General features: G+C 38.4%; 1 protein-coding gene across 5 annotated transcripts in view; it reads right to left on the reverse strand.

Annotated features, from left to right (window-relative positions):
* Nucleotides 1–17,726, reverse strand: part of gria4a (glutamate receptor, ionotropic, AMPA 4a) — a 107,536-nt gene that overhangs the window by 39,432 nt on the left and 50,378 nt on the right. For all 5 annotated transcript variants that reach the window (XM_072392590.1, XM_072392591.1, XM_072392588.1 and 2 more), the window contains exons 8-10: nucleotides 11,872–12,039; nucleotides 9,765–9,869; nucleotides 8,890–9,000 (exon numbers count right to left, since the gene is read on the reverse strand). In XM_072392590.1, coding sequence (XP_072248691.1) covers nucleotides 8,890–9,000; nucleotides 9,765–9,869; nucleotides 11,872–12,039 — 384 coding nt within the window. The remainder of the gene's footprint in view (nucleotides 1–8,889; nucleotides 9,001–9,764; nucleotides 9,870–11,871; nucleotides 12,040–17,726) is intronic.

A 17,726-nucleotide genomic window follows, 5' to 3' on the forward strand; every position in this document is an offset into this window, starting at 1 on the left:
AGCAAACTCTTTGTGTTTCTGAATCCAGTTAATTAAATGATGTCCAAGCAGCAGCAAATAGTTGGTCTGAAAATGTACAGTTTTTCCCATTTAATGATATCAAAGAAATGTCAATAGAATCACTCTCAAACTACAGGTTCATTCCATTTTCACACACAATTAACAAAGCATGTATCCTATTTTGGTAAATCGTAAATTTACATAAAAAGGTTTAAAAACAAAATCGCACGAAAAGCAGACAAACACAGTAAGCCCTATATTCCTGTACAAACTATTATTTGCACATCAACACAACATTTGTAAGAAACAAAATACATTCATTTCATGCAAATGAGACTTTAGTTCTTAATTTAGGCTTAATATTTATTTTCATCACACACGTTACACTTATCACCAAACCCCACATCGAGCATCATCAGCATCATCCTTAAAAACATTGAAAAAAAAGTGTCCTTTGTATTCAGCGTTAGAACACGAAAATAAATAAAAAAACATTTTAAAAAACAATATTTCTCCCAAAAATGTCATTATTAGAGACATTAGTGGTTCCTGGGGCTCATTCCATTGACTCAACATGAATCATTGTGTTAATGAACAGCAAAACAGTTTGAAGTAAATTCCCTCTAACAGCTCCATCAACACAATTCTGTAGCCGAGATAAAGAGTAACATCTTCTCTTAAAAGCAATTGATTTAAAGTTTAAACCTTGGCATCATTTATGTTAAACTCTTGCTGTCCACCTACCATACCCAGTGACTATATTCCATCATTTCAATTTCTTTATGTGCACTCATAAACCCAATGGTTTCCAGCTTGGTGCGATATGAACTGTCCAAACACCATATTTTTGTGAGAAAATGTGCAGAAACTATGTGATGCATTCAATCACATTAAGCTGCATGTGATGTTTTTTTTTCCAAAGAAAATGAAACACCCCCCCCCCCCCCCCCCCCCCCCCCGTTGGATTAAGCGGGTATAGAAAACAGATGGATGGATGAAAATGAAACAGCTTCAATAAAAACTTGAAGAGAAAAAAAGAAAACCTGTACAAAAGAATAGTAGACTTGGCAAAATAATTTTCTAAACAAGATGAAATGGACAAATGATAAAAAGATGGATGACAGGAGGAACATGAGGGGTATACCTACATTTGAATGAATGAAGAGAGAAGAAAAGAAGAGCAGGAGAGCAGAGCAGATTTCTGTCAAGTAGATACTATTTCATATCCCTCTAATGGGTAAAAAGGCTTTTCATTCACTATTAATTCAGCACTTCTCATTCACAGATTTAAGTTTAAGATAACCACTTTGAGAAAACAGCTGTGGTTTCTTCTGCTGTCAGCTGTTGATGTTAATTATGAAGCTCCAGCCAAGCGATAGATAGCTTAGCTTAACATGAGTCTTGTCTACAGTACGAGGTAACGGGTAACCCTGGACACACCGTGGAATACAGCCCAGGTTCTTAGGTAAAAACAGAAGCACTGTATATGCATTTTTCTTTGAAAAACAGTGATGTGCATTTAATTTTTGCTTACAGTGAACCCTCAAAGCCCCTGCCTCATAAATTGGGCCTAACTATTCCAGTCTTACTCCTAAGGTGTCACATGAAAGCCTTGCTATCACAAATCCATTGGGGGCACTCGTTAGAGTTTAATGTGCTACGTAAGCATTGTGAAATAGTGCATTATCCCATGTACTGGGTGAACGTGTAGAAGTGGGATATCTTAAATAAACAAGTAACTGCAATGCCTACACCTAAAAATCCACCAACTGAAAATTAAAGTAAACAGCACATGAAAAATGTATTGTCCCAAAATGGTCTTGAGCTCAGTTCTCATGATTCAAACCATCCCTTCAGCCGTTGCTTGTGGACTTTGATGTAAGTGTATAAGGAAATACTTCACATTGCTGTGGCACAGACATTAAAATACACCTTGTGCCTATGCTAAAAAAAAACCCACAGGCTTGGGCATAATGGTTTTCATACCCTGGATTGCTCTCACGCAGTGCACCAAACCTTTAGCTGATGAGTAAAAGTACAAGGTTTGGATATACAACAGACACATTTGCAAAAAAAAAGCAATATTTAATAAGCAGCTTATAAAGAAATCAAATGTGTCAATAACAGGGCACCACTGAAAGGCAAGAGAACGATAATGCTCCGTGAAATGCTTTGCAAGTTAGTGAATGAGCAAATTTCTTGAGAGCATGTTTGTTTTTTTCCATGATTTTAACAAAAAGTCCTATCAGTGTGCTCTGAGAATGAGATCTCATCTGGTCCTAGTGGGTCAGGAGCAGCAAATAGGCTCGTTATTTATATTTTTAAACCAACAAGCAAACAAGATCCAAATCCAGGGTACCTCTAATTTGCCTGTTTTTACTTAGTCTAACAACTACAATGGTGTAAGAACAATGGTTAACATTTGGTGTGTTCACAAATATGTGGAATCAAGAAATGTATTCTAAGCTAGAAGCAACTCAGTTGCTGCAGCCAAGTTAAAAAAGGAAAGTTAACAATCTCACTACCTCATCTGTAAGACTCAGTTATACCTGATAACGAGCACAATTGTTTATAGTGCATAACTAGTGTGTTTTAGTTATGCTCTTGTGGAGATTAAGACGATTTTATCATTAGTCTTTTAGCCAAAACTCTGATGATGTTAAACCATCTTGAAAGTAATGAGATCAAACATGAAATGAAATGGTTTATACCTTGGTGAATTAGTTTCTTCTAAATTAGTTTTTTACATGGAAGAAAAGTTTTTTCACTGATTAGTCTACTGATTTATAATAATAATTTACAATATACATTGAATTATCTGGGTGCCTAAGAAAATTAATTATGGTCTATCGAAAAGAAAGTTTGTGAAGACATCACCAGAAGAAACAGGTGCACGAGTATGAAACAACTGAGAGTCCATCTTTTAATAATGTTTTTTTATTGGCTTTCTTTAAGGTCAACTCATACAAACCTTTGAATTTTAGTTTATATATTTTTATATGTATAAGCTGTTGCCATTTCCCATACAAATGCTTCTCAGCAAAAGACAAAGGACTTAGATGGTCTGCAGTTCTTATGAGGGCGATGGGAGAGAGAAGTAACTTATTTATGAGTCAACAAATATTTTTTTCTTGTTTAACCTTCTGGAAGTTGGGGTTAAACATGAATTCATTTGAGGTTCTCAACCCTTTCAGTACAGGCCCCAGGTGTGACAAAGGGAGGTTGTTTTTATTTCCCTCAGGAACCATCCCCATGGGTGCTGTTAAATCATTGATTCTCATACTGCAGGCAATCATCTTGGATTGAAGGTCAAATGTTTGAAGTGAGAGAATGCTGATGTAAAAAAAAGTATACATTAATAAAAACATGAATGCAGAAATGCTTATGTAAGTTGGAGCTGGGACTTTGTCTTAATGACTCCTGAAGATTTGTTGTCAATTTCCTCCAGATGCTTTTGTCTTGGTGTGAAGGTAGTACTATCAGTGCTGGAAGCCCATGCTTGTGTGCTAGAATTGAGCGTTGACATTTAATGCTGCTGGGATGAAAACACATCATATTCCGGTGTTGCCAAATGTGGCATCACGAGTCAAGGCATGCCAAGAAATGACAGAGGGAGAAGTGGAAGTATGACCAAAAGCTAAGAGGTTGAAAGGCGAGAAGGGAAGGCATTGAAATGAGAAAGATGGAGAGAAAGACAGATGTTGGGTGTATTTGCTGCATGGCACTGGAAAAGAAAGATAAAGGAAATTATCTATATAGAAACCAAGATGGCTACAGGGGTGTAGAAGATGGATAGAAACAAAGAAGAAAATATCTGATAGAGGGATTGGGAAAACAAGAGAATAAAACAAAAAAGACAATTGGAAAAAGGAGAGAGCATGCAAGAGAAGGGCCATGTTGGAAAAAAACCAGACACGAAGAGGAAAAATGGTTGGATAAAAGAGGGAATTGAGCTTTGTTGCAGCAAATGGTAGGGGCTGATAAGACATGAAACACTTCACACTGCAGCCAAAAATGCTGACAGGACTTGTCATGCAGGCAAATTGGCCAGGCAGTGGATCAGACAACCACCCAGCTGGGCAGTCACCCCAATGTCCAGTCATTCATTCAAACTGCCAACTGGACGATCAGTCAGTTCTCCATTTAAAAAAAGCCAAATTGTCACGTAAAAGTTAGGCAACTGCTGAGACATTTAATCAGCCCAGGAGACATCCATTCAGATGACCAGGGATGCGAGCCAAGCTGTCAGTTGGTCACACTCTGTTGCAGTCAGTCAATTGTTCAATCAGTCCAATTTTTTAGGAAATTACTGTAATTACTATACATAATCTTCATATATTTGACAAGCAAGTCTGCGCCAACATCTCACAGCTATTTTGCCATAAAGGGGGGAGGGGCAGTTCAGCAGCGAGTCATATATAACAAACTGAGAGGTCAACCAGTGACCAGCAGACACAACTGGTAACTTCATTAACCAGAAAACAATGCATCTGGATTGGATTAAACCCAGATGATAATGAAGTGTAAAATCACAGGCAGGTATACCCGATCGCATGTGGCTAAGGAGATTTTAGTTTGACGCGGCAAGATGCAAGATAAACAATGCCAAGAGAAAAAACTGAATCCAAAGTGGTGCACACCATGACAGTGTTTCGTGGTTTAGAAAGTGTGATTCCACCATTAAGCTTTATGGGAAAATGGACGTTTAAGAAACAATTTTTAGTGACATCATAAGTAATGTCAGTGTTGTTAGAAGATTTAAACAAATCTAGATTTTGAAACCAGCAGCACATTTTAAAAAAAGTTGTTGTTTTGGTCATTAGTTTTCAAAGTTCAAAGGTCAAAGTTTTCTAAAAGGAATCTGTGTCTATTCTTATAGAATATAAGATTTCAGCTGGTCAATAGTTTGTGGTTGTCTGATTTTCCCCACATGAAGCTCCATACACTTTCAATCACAGACCGATCAGCAACACAAACCGTGGCTTTTGCACCTTTCTCTGATAACAGCCTGGATGTTTTTTAGAATTTGTTGCACATAGAATCTGACATCTGCTTTTCTCAAAAGGAGTTGAAACCAACAGTGGTTTCTGGTGTTGGCCTTTGCACACTGAGATTTCCCAAGACTCTGTATTCTACACTCTGTATCTTTTCACAATACTATGCTCTGTAGATGTGCAAGACCAAAGTTCTTCACAACCAATCAATGCTCATCTGACATAGTTTGGCACAAAGTAGTGAGCTATGATCCAACTGTTACTTTTACATTTTGCAAACTCTGAAGTTGGACAGTGAAGCCACTTAATATTATTTCCCTTGTACCAATGTCTGTTACAAAAATGTTTTAATGAATAACCAAATTAGAGGCTCTACTGCACTTCAGAAAACTTCCCAACTTTTCAAGAAATTTGATTTGTATTTGAAATTTGGAATAAAGCTGTTCAAGCATCATTCCTTCTTGTTCAATTTTTTAGCTTCTTATCTGAAATAAAGCTCTTGTTTTACCAAATGTTCATCTCCAACTAAATGTAACAGATATGCGTTATGCTGACCAGTGAGTGCACTTTTCATTTTTTCCCATGTAGTGATATTTCAAGATAGAACATACTATGGATCTTTGTCCATACTATGCTTTCATGTCATCTTGGAAGTAGCACAAAATGCAAGTTAAGACATAACTAGTGTAATGTCCCTGTTAGAAAGTTTATCCTGCTTCAGACAAATGTCCCCTTTACTATAAGAAACCAATTTCCTCACTTCACTGTTACCTCTATACTGGGGTAGCTATTCTGAAACCATCTGAGAGAAACTCAAAAATAGAAAAGAAAAATCAAATGAGCAGCAGTCATGACTGAGTAGATTTACAGAGTAACAGAGCAGAGACTTTAGATAGTAGGGTGGTTGTATAAAGACCTGACATAAAGCCTGATTACTCACCTCTTGCACTTCCCCTTGAAAAAGAAAAATGCCAGAAAAATAAGGAAATGTTGATGCAATTTCTACAAATAGTAGTGTAACAGAGGAGCAGGTAGTGAGTGTGGTGCCCTCAAAAAGATGGAAAAGAATCTGATTTCTGAATTAACAGTGCTTTTCCACAGTCTGTTGATTGTGCACAGCCAAACGTCAAACCTTAAGAGAAGCCATAGAAACTCATGGAGAGGTCTCAGCCAGCTGCGGCTTTTCCCATGGGAGGAAGACAGAAGCACAGTAAGCAAACCAACCCAGCACCTCACGGGCTGAACACATGGTGACAAATCTCCTTCTCATCTATGCTCTATGGGGGTGTCACTGCAGCGTGCACTACCTCAAAGCAAAGCATTGATATCAAAACTTCACTATTTCAAACAAAACACATGAGAAAAAAGAAGAAACACAAACAGTCTTTGTGCAACATTAGTATCAGTCTCGCTGTTCTCTGTCTTTTCCGAGGGCCTGCGACTCAGGAGAGTCTGTGTCTCAACCTCTTGCTCTGTCTGCAGACTCAGGATCAGTGTCGCAGCAGAGTCTTCCTCATCATGAGAGGCTGCAAAGAGGAGGAGGTGGCTGAGCTAATGTTAGTCAAGGCCTGCTGAGGTCACCATCCACAGAGAAATATGCGAGGAGAGCAGACATGGAAGTAAAACCAAAGGATGTGGGAAGTGAAACAGATGAGTTAAAGCCAAACAACAAGACAGAAAGAACAGAGAGGTGAAGGAGGGGTACAAGTTTGGATAAAGTCACATGGCAGACGGACATAGGAGTGCAGCAATAGGGATAAAACAAACACCGGATGCAACAATGTCACTTATCTCTTATACTTTTATCTACACACAGTTCATGTATTTTAGCTAAACAAACCCAACAGAGTGATATGTTATAGCAGTGATAGCATGATAACACAGTATACACATTATCAAACATTTAGAATTGGTGACTGAGTAACATAATGCCTTTTAACTTATCTGAATTTGTTGATGTGTCTGCCTTTCTGTCTAGGGCCTGAGTCAAGGTGCAAAACTACACACTGCTGAGATGAAGTGGGTGAATCTGAGGATCGAGCTCTTGGAATTTATTTGAAATATTTCTTTTTTAACAATTCACAGCAGCATGTGTGGTTTCTGACTGGTTAGCACTGTTTCTGGCCACCGGAGGCAGTGTAGACTCACTGCATCATCAAATCACCGTCACACTTTGTCCATCTCCTACTACAGATATGTTGGTCACATTTATCAGTTTGCTGGAGAGGCAATGTGCCTTGAAACAAAATAGTGAATTACCAAAACTCAAGCATCCGTGACTTGTTTTATCTTTAGGCTGAAATTAGTCTTTTGAGTTGCTTTCCACTTGCATCATTTTGCATGCGTAATTGAATTAGAGTGATTGCCTTTACAGGAAGGGGGATGGCCACCATAAAAAGGCTGCAGATGGGTGAAGTGAAATCAAATGTAAGCTGAGGATGTGCACAAATCCACCGATTAGCCCTTCTTTATCCTCGTTTGTAGAAGAAAGGGGAGTAATTAAAGTGGGTTACGTGGCAGTGTCTATGCGAAAGTCATTAGAAAAGCTCGGACTGAGGTCAATTCGAAATGGTGATCTGAGGTCAGTTGTAGATTTGCCTACTAATGAGACATTATTTTAATCTTCCAGCTGCACAACTGCCACCCCCTCACAGCAGCGCTGCTAGGCCTCTCTTCATCTCTTATAACTCACAACTTAAGTCTCTGCCATGCAACTTGTTCATAGTACTTCTTCCCCAGGCTCTATGACCATTGTATTTCTTTTCCTGGCTCCATCACAATAGATACCCGAAAAAAGGCCACAGAGGGAGGTCAACTTCAAGTTTGTGAAGTTAAAAACCATTTATTGCGAATGATGGTGATCTATTGAATGATGAAATGATCTGTTCATTGATTTTTTTTTATTATTCATTGTTATTAACCGAGGCTTTTTTCATTTAAGAATGTGGATGACCTTCTATTGGTGCTGCTCTGCTGTTCGGCAGCTCTCTCCCTTTTTGGTGTGTGAGAAAGGTTATCAGAACTTAGCTGTGAACTGGATGTCAACCAAGTTATCTAGATTACTCATAAAATGTGTAGAGAGGCTCAGGCTGCACGATACATATTAACTTGTGTACGCTCTGCTCCAGCTCCAAAGTGTTGGTGTATCTTGTCATTGCAGAATGAGCCCTAACAGTAGAGGCATGTTATCAGCTACAAGCCTAGTCGTAAAGGTTACAGTACTTAACAACATCAGGTAAGAATAATGCAGTTATCATTTTGCTGGAGGTTGATGTGAAAAATATTTTATACTCTATCAAGACTTATCTGTTGCATAACACATGCTGTTTGTCTTTCATGTGCGCTTGGTCTGTATGTTACATTGTTGTCCTTAACAATGTTAATGGCACCATTTTTTCTCCTTGCTAGATTGTGGACCATCTAAGGGAATGTCATATAACCACTTAGGTGTGCCTCAGAGCCCTGTGTTGGTTTTCTAAGCTGCAAGTTGGGAACTACCTTTCAATAACAATTTGTTAGAGCATCTTGCGCTATCAAACCCCCTAATGTTGTGTCATCTCCTTATGCAACATTTTCCATGACAGGCACACATTTCTTGGAAGTGAGTGTGCACTATAAGCTTTCTCTCCCTTTTCTTGTACTACACCTGATCTGGCTCAGAGAAAAACAGATTCATACTCTGTTTTGACACACCATTTGTATGTCAGTCAATTTATATCTCCATATGTAACATTACCAGCATTTGCAAGGTGAGTAATTTACAAGGTAAGACTACATGTTGCTGAACTTAGTTGATGGAACAATGTTTGCCATTATCGGGAGGGTAGCTTGATGCTAATCTCAAACAGTATATAAGAATATATAAAGAATATAAAGCAGTCACGGGGTACATTACCATGATGGTTGTCACAACAACAGTCCGGTTCTCCATGGCCGAGCTGTCGTTGGAAAGGCCATTTTCGCTCTGGACCAAGACAAGTTTGTCTATGTCATTCCAGTAGCCAATCTGAGGTGAGGAGAAGGAGAGGAGCAAAATGTTGAGCTAATGAGAGGAAAATACCAATAAATACATTTTAAATCAATAAATGTTGGTCATGTTGGTCAGCACTGCTCACTGGTCTATATAGGGATGATAGGGATTATTCACTGAGTCTGGTCCATTTTCTTTTGTAGCATAAGTTTCTTGTGTTTACTTTGAATAAATATATCTGCAGAAATTTAAAAAGAAAAAAATAAATAAATGAGATGGAAACAACCCGTCAAATTTCCCTTTGGAGCAATAGAGGATATTGAGTATGAGCCAAAACCCTTCAATAAACACACTGCTGTCGAAGGACCTGTAATGCAATGCTGCAACAAGGTGCTATTTCCTCACCGTAAAGGCATAAGTGGTTTTTCGAAGTTCTAAAATGCACACGTTTCTAATCATATGAAGTTAAATCTGCAATTATGAAAGTCATTATGGAGTAAATAAATTATTTTTTTTTGGAATGAGGGACATAACAAGAAAAATGTAACACACATCGGATACTGCACTAATTAACCCTTAAAAACAACAGACGACAAACATTTACAATTAACAAAAGTAAATTTCCTGTAGGCACATTTGCAGAGATAACGAAAAAGGTGTGTCTTTTTCACACTTTTCACACACCGCTTATCATCCATACAGCTTGAAAATAGAACTCAATATATGAATGCAATATTCTGGCATTTCACACATAAATGCAAAATGTTTTTTTCTCTTCTAAGACGTGAGGAAAAGCCTACCTTGCGTGGTCCATTGCTCTTCAGTTCAAACACATCCATGGTGTAATTGATTCTTCGACCGTAGTGATCAAACTGGATATTTCCAGTCAGGCCCTGAATGCGCACCTGGATTTAAATCGACAATGATAGTAAGGACTGGGGAGAAATGAAATCAAAAACAGTCTGTACAATCGTTGCAATCTTTAAGATTACTGTCAGCAAATGTTTACTTTGGAGGTAAATGATGTATCAGTTGATTTTGCGGCCACGCAAGCAGCGTTTTCATAAATTCAGGGCTTCAAGAAGCAGCAGCAAATAATAGATTTGAATTAGCATTAAAAAGAAAACCGGACATCAGGGAATTTGATATATTAATGCAACGTTTCCTGTGAATATCTTATGCTTAGGTAGGCAATTTGAATATAGTGTGGGAGTGGTGTACACATAACAGTTTTCATTGCTTGTGGGAGTGCCTGTGAGAAAAGTAATTACATAGGGTAAATATAAGGAGAGGAGGAGGTCACAGTGAAAAGTTTGTTCTGTCGTCATTTTCTCTGACCCATGAAAAAAAGTTGGTCTGTATTATAATGCATTATAGAAGATGGCTGCTGGTATTGACTTTAATGAGCTTCAGAACATATTCAGGGCTGTTTTTTGCCTTCATGGAGGCATCTGTCTGTGGGGGCCCTGCAGACAGCCATTTTTTAACAGATGGACAGAGGTGCAATCTTCTAAAAAAAATATGAACAATGCAGAGGCTCACAAGATGATGCTTCGCATTGATTTAAGTGCCAAAAAACATACAAATCTAATAGGCCCTCATGAAAACACAAGACAGCACACCTGGACCAGTTTCACACCATCACAAGGCAGATCTTTGTCCACTTTGATTTCTGTCTTTTCCACAGCCGAACATAGCTAAAGGACCAACAACAGCTCCAACACAACTATGAGCAGACCACAGCTCATATTTACAGCATAATGCATAGATAAACATTTGCAAGGCACCAGCGAGAGCATACTGAGAACTATGCTCAGTTCTTCAGCTGTTGTTACTTCGACTAGAGTCTGCACTGTCACATTACAATAAAATTAGAAGAGTGAATGCACATATTCTCTGACTGATCATTGCAGAGAAAGACTGTAACTGTGATAATAATTCAAATCCTGGAATGGTGTGGCTGCCACTTTGACTATGGCTGTGTTTTTTGTTCCTACAATTATTGCTGGGACATGCACTTATCTGTTTTTAATGGCTACAACTCTTACAAGTGTTGCCTTGAACTCACTCTAATCCTAAACCCCTGTGGTTTGTTTGTAACACATCTAAAACAGAAGCACAGCAGGTTTAAATAGAAACAGCTGGGCATATCCTCAGCAGCATAGACTGAAGCACAGCAGCAGCCAAAGTCCGAACAAAAACCACTGAGGTACAGCGTCAGTAACACAGCCAGGCAGAGCAGCTGCAGCTGTGCTCACACACCAGCTGGAAACGGTCAAATATCTCCTCTTTAAAAGGAGTAATTAGCTATAAATGCCTCACATAAAATGTCACATCACATCTCTCTCCTATCCATAGTATGTGCATTGTGTCTCACCAAACCAGCAGTTCAGTGCAGAAGAAAATAAACGGTAACACAAAAGTACTGCATGAGCAGTGCAAATAGTCCAAATAAAAAAATTGTCACTTGTAACCTTTCAGAAAACTCCATATAAAGTTTTTGGTTATTGCTGACAAAAATAGATAATAATTTGCTTTGAAAATGCAAGATTGTAATGTTAATCAAATGCATCAAGAACTTATGGGAGAAAAAAATACTTACAAAAAGAGAATTAATGTGTATCATGCTACACTTTGTCACTTAATAAAGAATCTGTCTATCTAAATTTAATTTAGAGATTAGGCTTGGTTGGAGGATTAAGGCTGGATGTATATTAAAGTGAGAGAACAGTTGAATGTAATCAACAGTGACAATCCAAACTATTCAACCATTAGCATGGATTTCTGGACCATTCTATCCATTTTGTTATAGTCTGTGCTTGAGTGTAACATTGTGTGTATTTGTGAAAATGTATCTCAACTTTTGCCTCACTGCACTGAAGTATGCAAAACCCAACTTGCACTAACCTGTTTGAGTGCACGCTCCATATCAATTCCTTGGTTCCAGGGAGCAGCCGGATTGGCTAGGCAGTCACCAGCATTGCCACGGCGACTGATGTCAATTTTTTGACGACGAAGGGTGCGGAAAGCCTCAGCCATTACAAGGACACCATCATAAGTTAGAGATGAAGTGTACTGCAGATTGGAGACAAAAATAGTGGAAATACTGTTATCTTTGATGAGTTCTAAACATATTCTTCTTGTAGAATAACATTAATATTGCATATAATGATGGTAATTCATCTAAATTTAGACTTCCTTCTCTGTTATAACCAAAAAAAGTGAATTAAAAAAAAACCATTTCCAATTATTAGAAGTAATATATAATATATGTACTAATATCTTACAAACAAAAAGAAAAGGTAAACCAAACAATACAAGAACACACAATGAATGTACAGATACATTGTGAGTTTATGAGATTTTTTTGCTTTATTTGTTTGTTTTTATCTAGAATGTGAAATAAAACTAATCTCACGAACAGCTGTGCTGCTTCAAGGCTTAAACCATCTTAACTCAATATAAACCAGCATTGACAATGTACAGTAAAAACACGCTGACCACTGCTGCACTCTGTCTAACTGTTTTAACTTTTTTTTTGTTTTTAACCTGCATCAATCAACACCATTATAAATGTACCATAGTTGTAAATGAGCCAGTTTCAGACAGACTTAGTTTTTTCAAATACAGTGAATGGGCAGGACCTGAACACAATTACAGTTACACTGAAATAAATTCATACTGTAAACTTGCTTTAGCACTTAAAAAATGACAAATTAGCATTTAATCGCGGTTTAAATAACCAAGGAAACATGACTTCAACAATTAAAAATGAGAATAGATACCAGAACAGAGAAGATGCTATCAGTAGCTGAATGTCTTCAAAGCGACTGTGATCTTGACAGATTGTTTAACAAATTCATCATAGGTGGGGTGCAGAGCTGCAGGGAACTGCAGAAACACCCCCACTTGGAGTCCACAGAAACACACACAGTGCCACACAGACAGAGGCAGTCAGAAACACAGCAGGATGCCTTCACATCACGGCAGAAACAAGAAGAGGGATGAAAATGGGAGAAAAGAGGGAATACGGCTGAGATGCTCTCTACATCTCTGCAGGTGGTTTCTCTCACACTGACATCCCTTGATTTGAACCCCACGATGTGTGTTTTGGTAGGCTGCACAACCATGTCATCCCTCTTTCATGTCTACTTCTTGAAACCAAAGAAGCCCTTAGGAACAGACTAAAAAATCACGACAAGAGAATCCGCATTAAGCAAAATTGAGAAAATTGGCATACTAGACTGTTTGTCTGTTTCTGCTCGGAGCAGAACAGAAAGATCTCTGGAAAACTCTAAATCTTAGATTACATTTCCAGGCACACTTCAAATCTATAATTAGATGGTTTAGAGAAAGAAAAGAGGGGAAAAAAAACTAGGTATTGCTGCATCAGTCACAATCATCTTGGGTGATGCTAAGTTGAAGATGCTGTGATCATGCTTCTGAACAGTAATGGGTGAACTTGTTTTCTTGGATATTAATGCACATACTTATGTTTCCCAAAATGAAATCTTGGACAAGGTTTCAAAGCTGGCCCTCTTATAATGGCAGAGTGTGGGGTCGACACAAACAAATAGAGACCGGCCCCAAAAAACAGACCAGGTTGGAAGGGAGGGAAAAAGAAAACAAGTATACCTGTCACAATGACACAATGACAGTGGTCATTTCATTACCTAATTTCAAACAAAAATCAGCCTGGTAAGCTGCTGCATATGGTATGCATGGGGATCTCCCACAAAAGCCTTGATAAAAACTGTAGTGTTTGTTTCCAGTCAAATGCGGGAGGGAAAGTTAAGCGTTTAGTTAGCTTGTCAAGTTAATAGTTTGTTAGCTTTTCTACAGTGTATCTGTCTCCAGAATCCACTCCAGAACTTAAACTTCTTCAACACACTCGAGGCAAATTCTGGAGGGCAAAAAACTAACTGCAGATTACAGGCTCCCTGTCACGGTTTATGTTCTGTTCCATGTCTTGTCTCGTCATTTCCTGTTTTATTTTGAAAGATCACTGACCTTCTCCTCTTGTTTCAGGTATCTTGCCCTTCTTCCCGTGTCAAGCTTCTCAGTCTTCCCTGATTCCCAAGTGTTTCCACCTGTTCCCCTTGGTCCCTCATGTGTTCAAATATTCTGCGTTTCCCTTGTCTTGTGCCAGTATGTTGTCTCCTTTTGAGCATCATTACCAGCCATTTGTCTTGAATCTTGAGCCATAGTTCCACGAGCCTGCAGTGAGCGATCCTCCTGCAGTGCTATCTTGTTTTGTAAATTATTCTTATCCCTAGCCTTAGTTTATTTATTCTACATGGTAAGTTTCATAGCATTGTTTTTTTCACCCTCCGTTTTCAAGGAGTGATTTTTGTTGCAACCTTTCCTAGTCAGGAGAGCTTTAAGTTTATTGTTAAAGTTTCACAGTGCCTCTGTTTAAGAGTGGATTTGTTAAATCCGCCTCATTAGGAGAGCGTGTCTTTGTTTTGTTAAGTGTTCATAGCTTTTCTGTTTTCCTCCCAGTTTGGAGAGTTTTGTTTGTTAACTTTCATAGCTGTGCTCGTCCTCCACGCCATAGTTACTGAGGAGAGCGCTTAGGTTTTCACAGCCCTTTTCTTTGCTCTGTCGGGAGATCGCTGTGCTCTGTGTGCTTTGTTTGACAATAAAACCCTCTTGGAATCCAAAATGACCCCTGCGTCTGAGTCCCCTGGTAACTGACACTCCCAAACAAATGAATGAACCAATTGAATCACATATGAACAGGTATATGGAAAAGAACTGCAAGTGTTTCAGGATTTGTTTTTGATTGATGAAATTAAGACATAGTAGGGAAATATAACAAATAATACTAGTAATAATGAGAATTAGAAACAAAGGTCCTGCCCCTAATGAAGGCCCGGTACCCTTAGCTGTTAAAGTAAATTCATCCCTTGGCCTCTATTTGGAGAACTAAGATCTGCTGTTTTTTAACCACTTGTTCACGCAGGCAACTGGCTCCATCCTTGGCTTATTGTCCCTTGTTGTCTGTCTACTGCGTTTAATAACAGGGTATTCTAGATGGCATACCAGAAAACTCAGACCGTATAGAACATTTGGATTTGAAGGATGTAAACAGTAAAAATGGCAAGAATTGCACTTGGCTTGTTTTAAGATTATGGCAGAAAAAGAGAAAGCTACAGTGTCTGCAGCCAAATGGTTTGTGAGGGCCTTAAATCAAAGATGACTCTACACTTTCCCTACTAGTCATCTGTCCAAAGAATTCTGCATATGTGTGGCATTCGTTTCTGAGGACATGGACAATGAACAATCCAAACAGATGCAAGATATTTAAGGTAGCAATAAATTTAAGTGATGACCGAGTTATGAAAATATGTTGCGATTTTATGTTATCAAGAACCATGATTCTGCAAAGCATCCTTTTTCGACTTGGCTACAAGCAAAACCAATTTTTCTCTCAGCTTTATAAACAAACAAATACATGACTTTTATGGAATGGCTCTAACAAATTGGTTTAGTTAAAAAAAAATCTCATTTAAGATTGGGAAATAAAATACCTGCTAAGGGTTAGAGAAAACAACATGGTCTGGTGTTAAATACACAACTTACCAAACCTACATGTTCCTCACAAACTGATACTATGCCACGTGGCACAAGACATATCTAATTCCTATCGCTGAGGAATTTACATATGGATGGTAGGTCATTTTGGTTTCCAGAAAAATGGCAAAATCTTTTCATATTAAAAACTGGCACACAAACAATTTAATGCAAATGCAATTCATGGCTAAAACATCAATCTCAGTAAAGGTTTGTACATCTATTAAATAAATCATTATTTTAAATGAAACAGAGCACTTCTGCCTTGTTGCATGAAACAAGCTGTCACCAAAACCTGCCACTTACAGTGTAGGCTGCTGCAAGTTCGTGCCCAGTAAAGTGGATTAAAATGGTAACAGCAGATTGTGAAAGGGTAGTAAAAAGCCTGCCAATAGCAGGCTCTTTAGTGTTTCATACAGGTAAATCCAGTCCAACCATCACTTACATATTGGCTTTTCAAAGGTATCAAATTATGCGACCGCACACTGTGCCTTCTTGCTTCACAAGGAACATAATATAGCAGAGGCAGGATTAATGACGCACTGAAAAGTTCATCTTGTCAAGTCAGAAGATAAATATGAAAAGAAACATTGAGGCAGTAACTTAAAACCATTTGGCCATGATTATTAGCTTTGCACAGGGGCCTGGGAAACATTACATATTTTCTGAATGGGTAAATATTAATAAATTCTCTATTCTCTGTTAAAATGCTAACATAGATGTTGTTAACCAATACATATAAAGCGATCAGAATTAGTGAATAAGAAAAATGAAGGGGGGGGGGGGCTCAGACTTCTTGAAGAAGCTATGTGTGATAAAATTCATTGTGGCTAATTTTGCATGACCTCAATATAAATCTTTGCCAGGCCACTGATCATTTTCATTATATTTCAACAAAATATCAGGGCAAAAAAAGTTAATTTCAAGTCACACATGGTGGTCAAGAGCTTAATGATTGATGGCAAAAGAAATGAGCTCAGAATCCAGTCTCCAGCTCTGAGGGGACATGTCCTAGTGGCGCTTTTCATGCCATACATTATTAGACCAGATTTTTATTTGGCCTAAGGCTACCAGCTGGCCCCAAGGCAAACTGAGCTCAGTTTTTATGCTGCACAAATTAGCCAGGGGCAATTTGGAGGCATCACTTGTCACTAGAGATTAGCTGATGTTCTTACTGTTTTAAATCATTGAAACATTTTTGTTGCTGCAATGGACTAAAAATGAATAAAACTTTGAATACACCTTATACAGGTGTTTACAGCTCTGAAAGCGACAACCTGCAGCTGTGCTTACCTCTTTTTGGTTCATCCAAGTGCGGTTGGATGAACTGTGCTTATCTCTCACAATCATGCATAATGGGTTTACCTCAATTAATACACAAAGAGGTGTGTCAGTGGTACAGGAAGATTGATACAGCCAGAATCCACAAATGAGGACTCATCAGGTTAATCTGAGAATAATGACTAATCAGTTAGCAATGGCTGGGAGGTGAATATATCTATATGTACATATTTTTAGATAGATAGATATTTGTTTCTGCATTGTCCATCTGATTGTCTATCTTTTTTTTTTCTGGTTGATTTTGAGCCAGGGAGCAGGGGACACTGAGCTGCAGCGTGGTATATTTTTCATGGGTAGGTGGTCATATTGCCAGTTAATATATGCAAGTCCATTTGGCTCCAGGTCACTACCCTGTCAATAGTGTAGTGCTCAAGAAGGGTGATAGAATAGAAGTGTGGAGGTCTAAATATAGACATACAAATGTTAAATAGGAAGTGACAAGAATATTGACAGAAAGCAGGATGGTGGATGGAGAGACAAGGGACACCGAAAAAAAACAACACTAACTCACGATTATGCTGTGAATGTACATACAGAAATGAAGAGTGCTGAAAGAACATAGGGGAATGCAAAGCAGAACAGACATAATGCCTAAGTCTGAAGACTCTCTACGCATCACACTAACCTTAAAATTAAATTCAAAATCAGCCACTCACCTAACCCATACCCTGAGGTCATGCTCTGACTGGCTAAGAATCTGTACTAAATGCACCACATAACACTCAGAAGGGTTCAAATATAGTACATGACTCCATGACTGGATGCCTGATTGGAAAATATGTTTATGCAGCTTTTTGTGGAGTTTCTGGCACGAAGGACAATTTGCACACCGAGACTATGTATCA

The sequence above is a fragment of the Leuresthes tenuis genome, unplaced genomic scaffold (assembly GCF_036924035.1).
Source record: "Leuresthes tenuis unplaced genomic scaffold, fLeuTen1.0.hap1 SCAF_9, whole genome shotgun sequence".
NCBI lineage: Eukaryota > Metazoa > Chordata > Actinopteri > Atheriniformes > Atherinopsidae > Leuresthes > Leuresthes tenuis.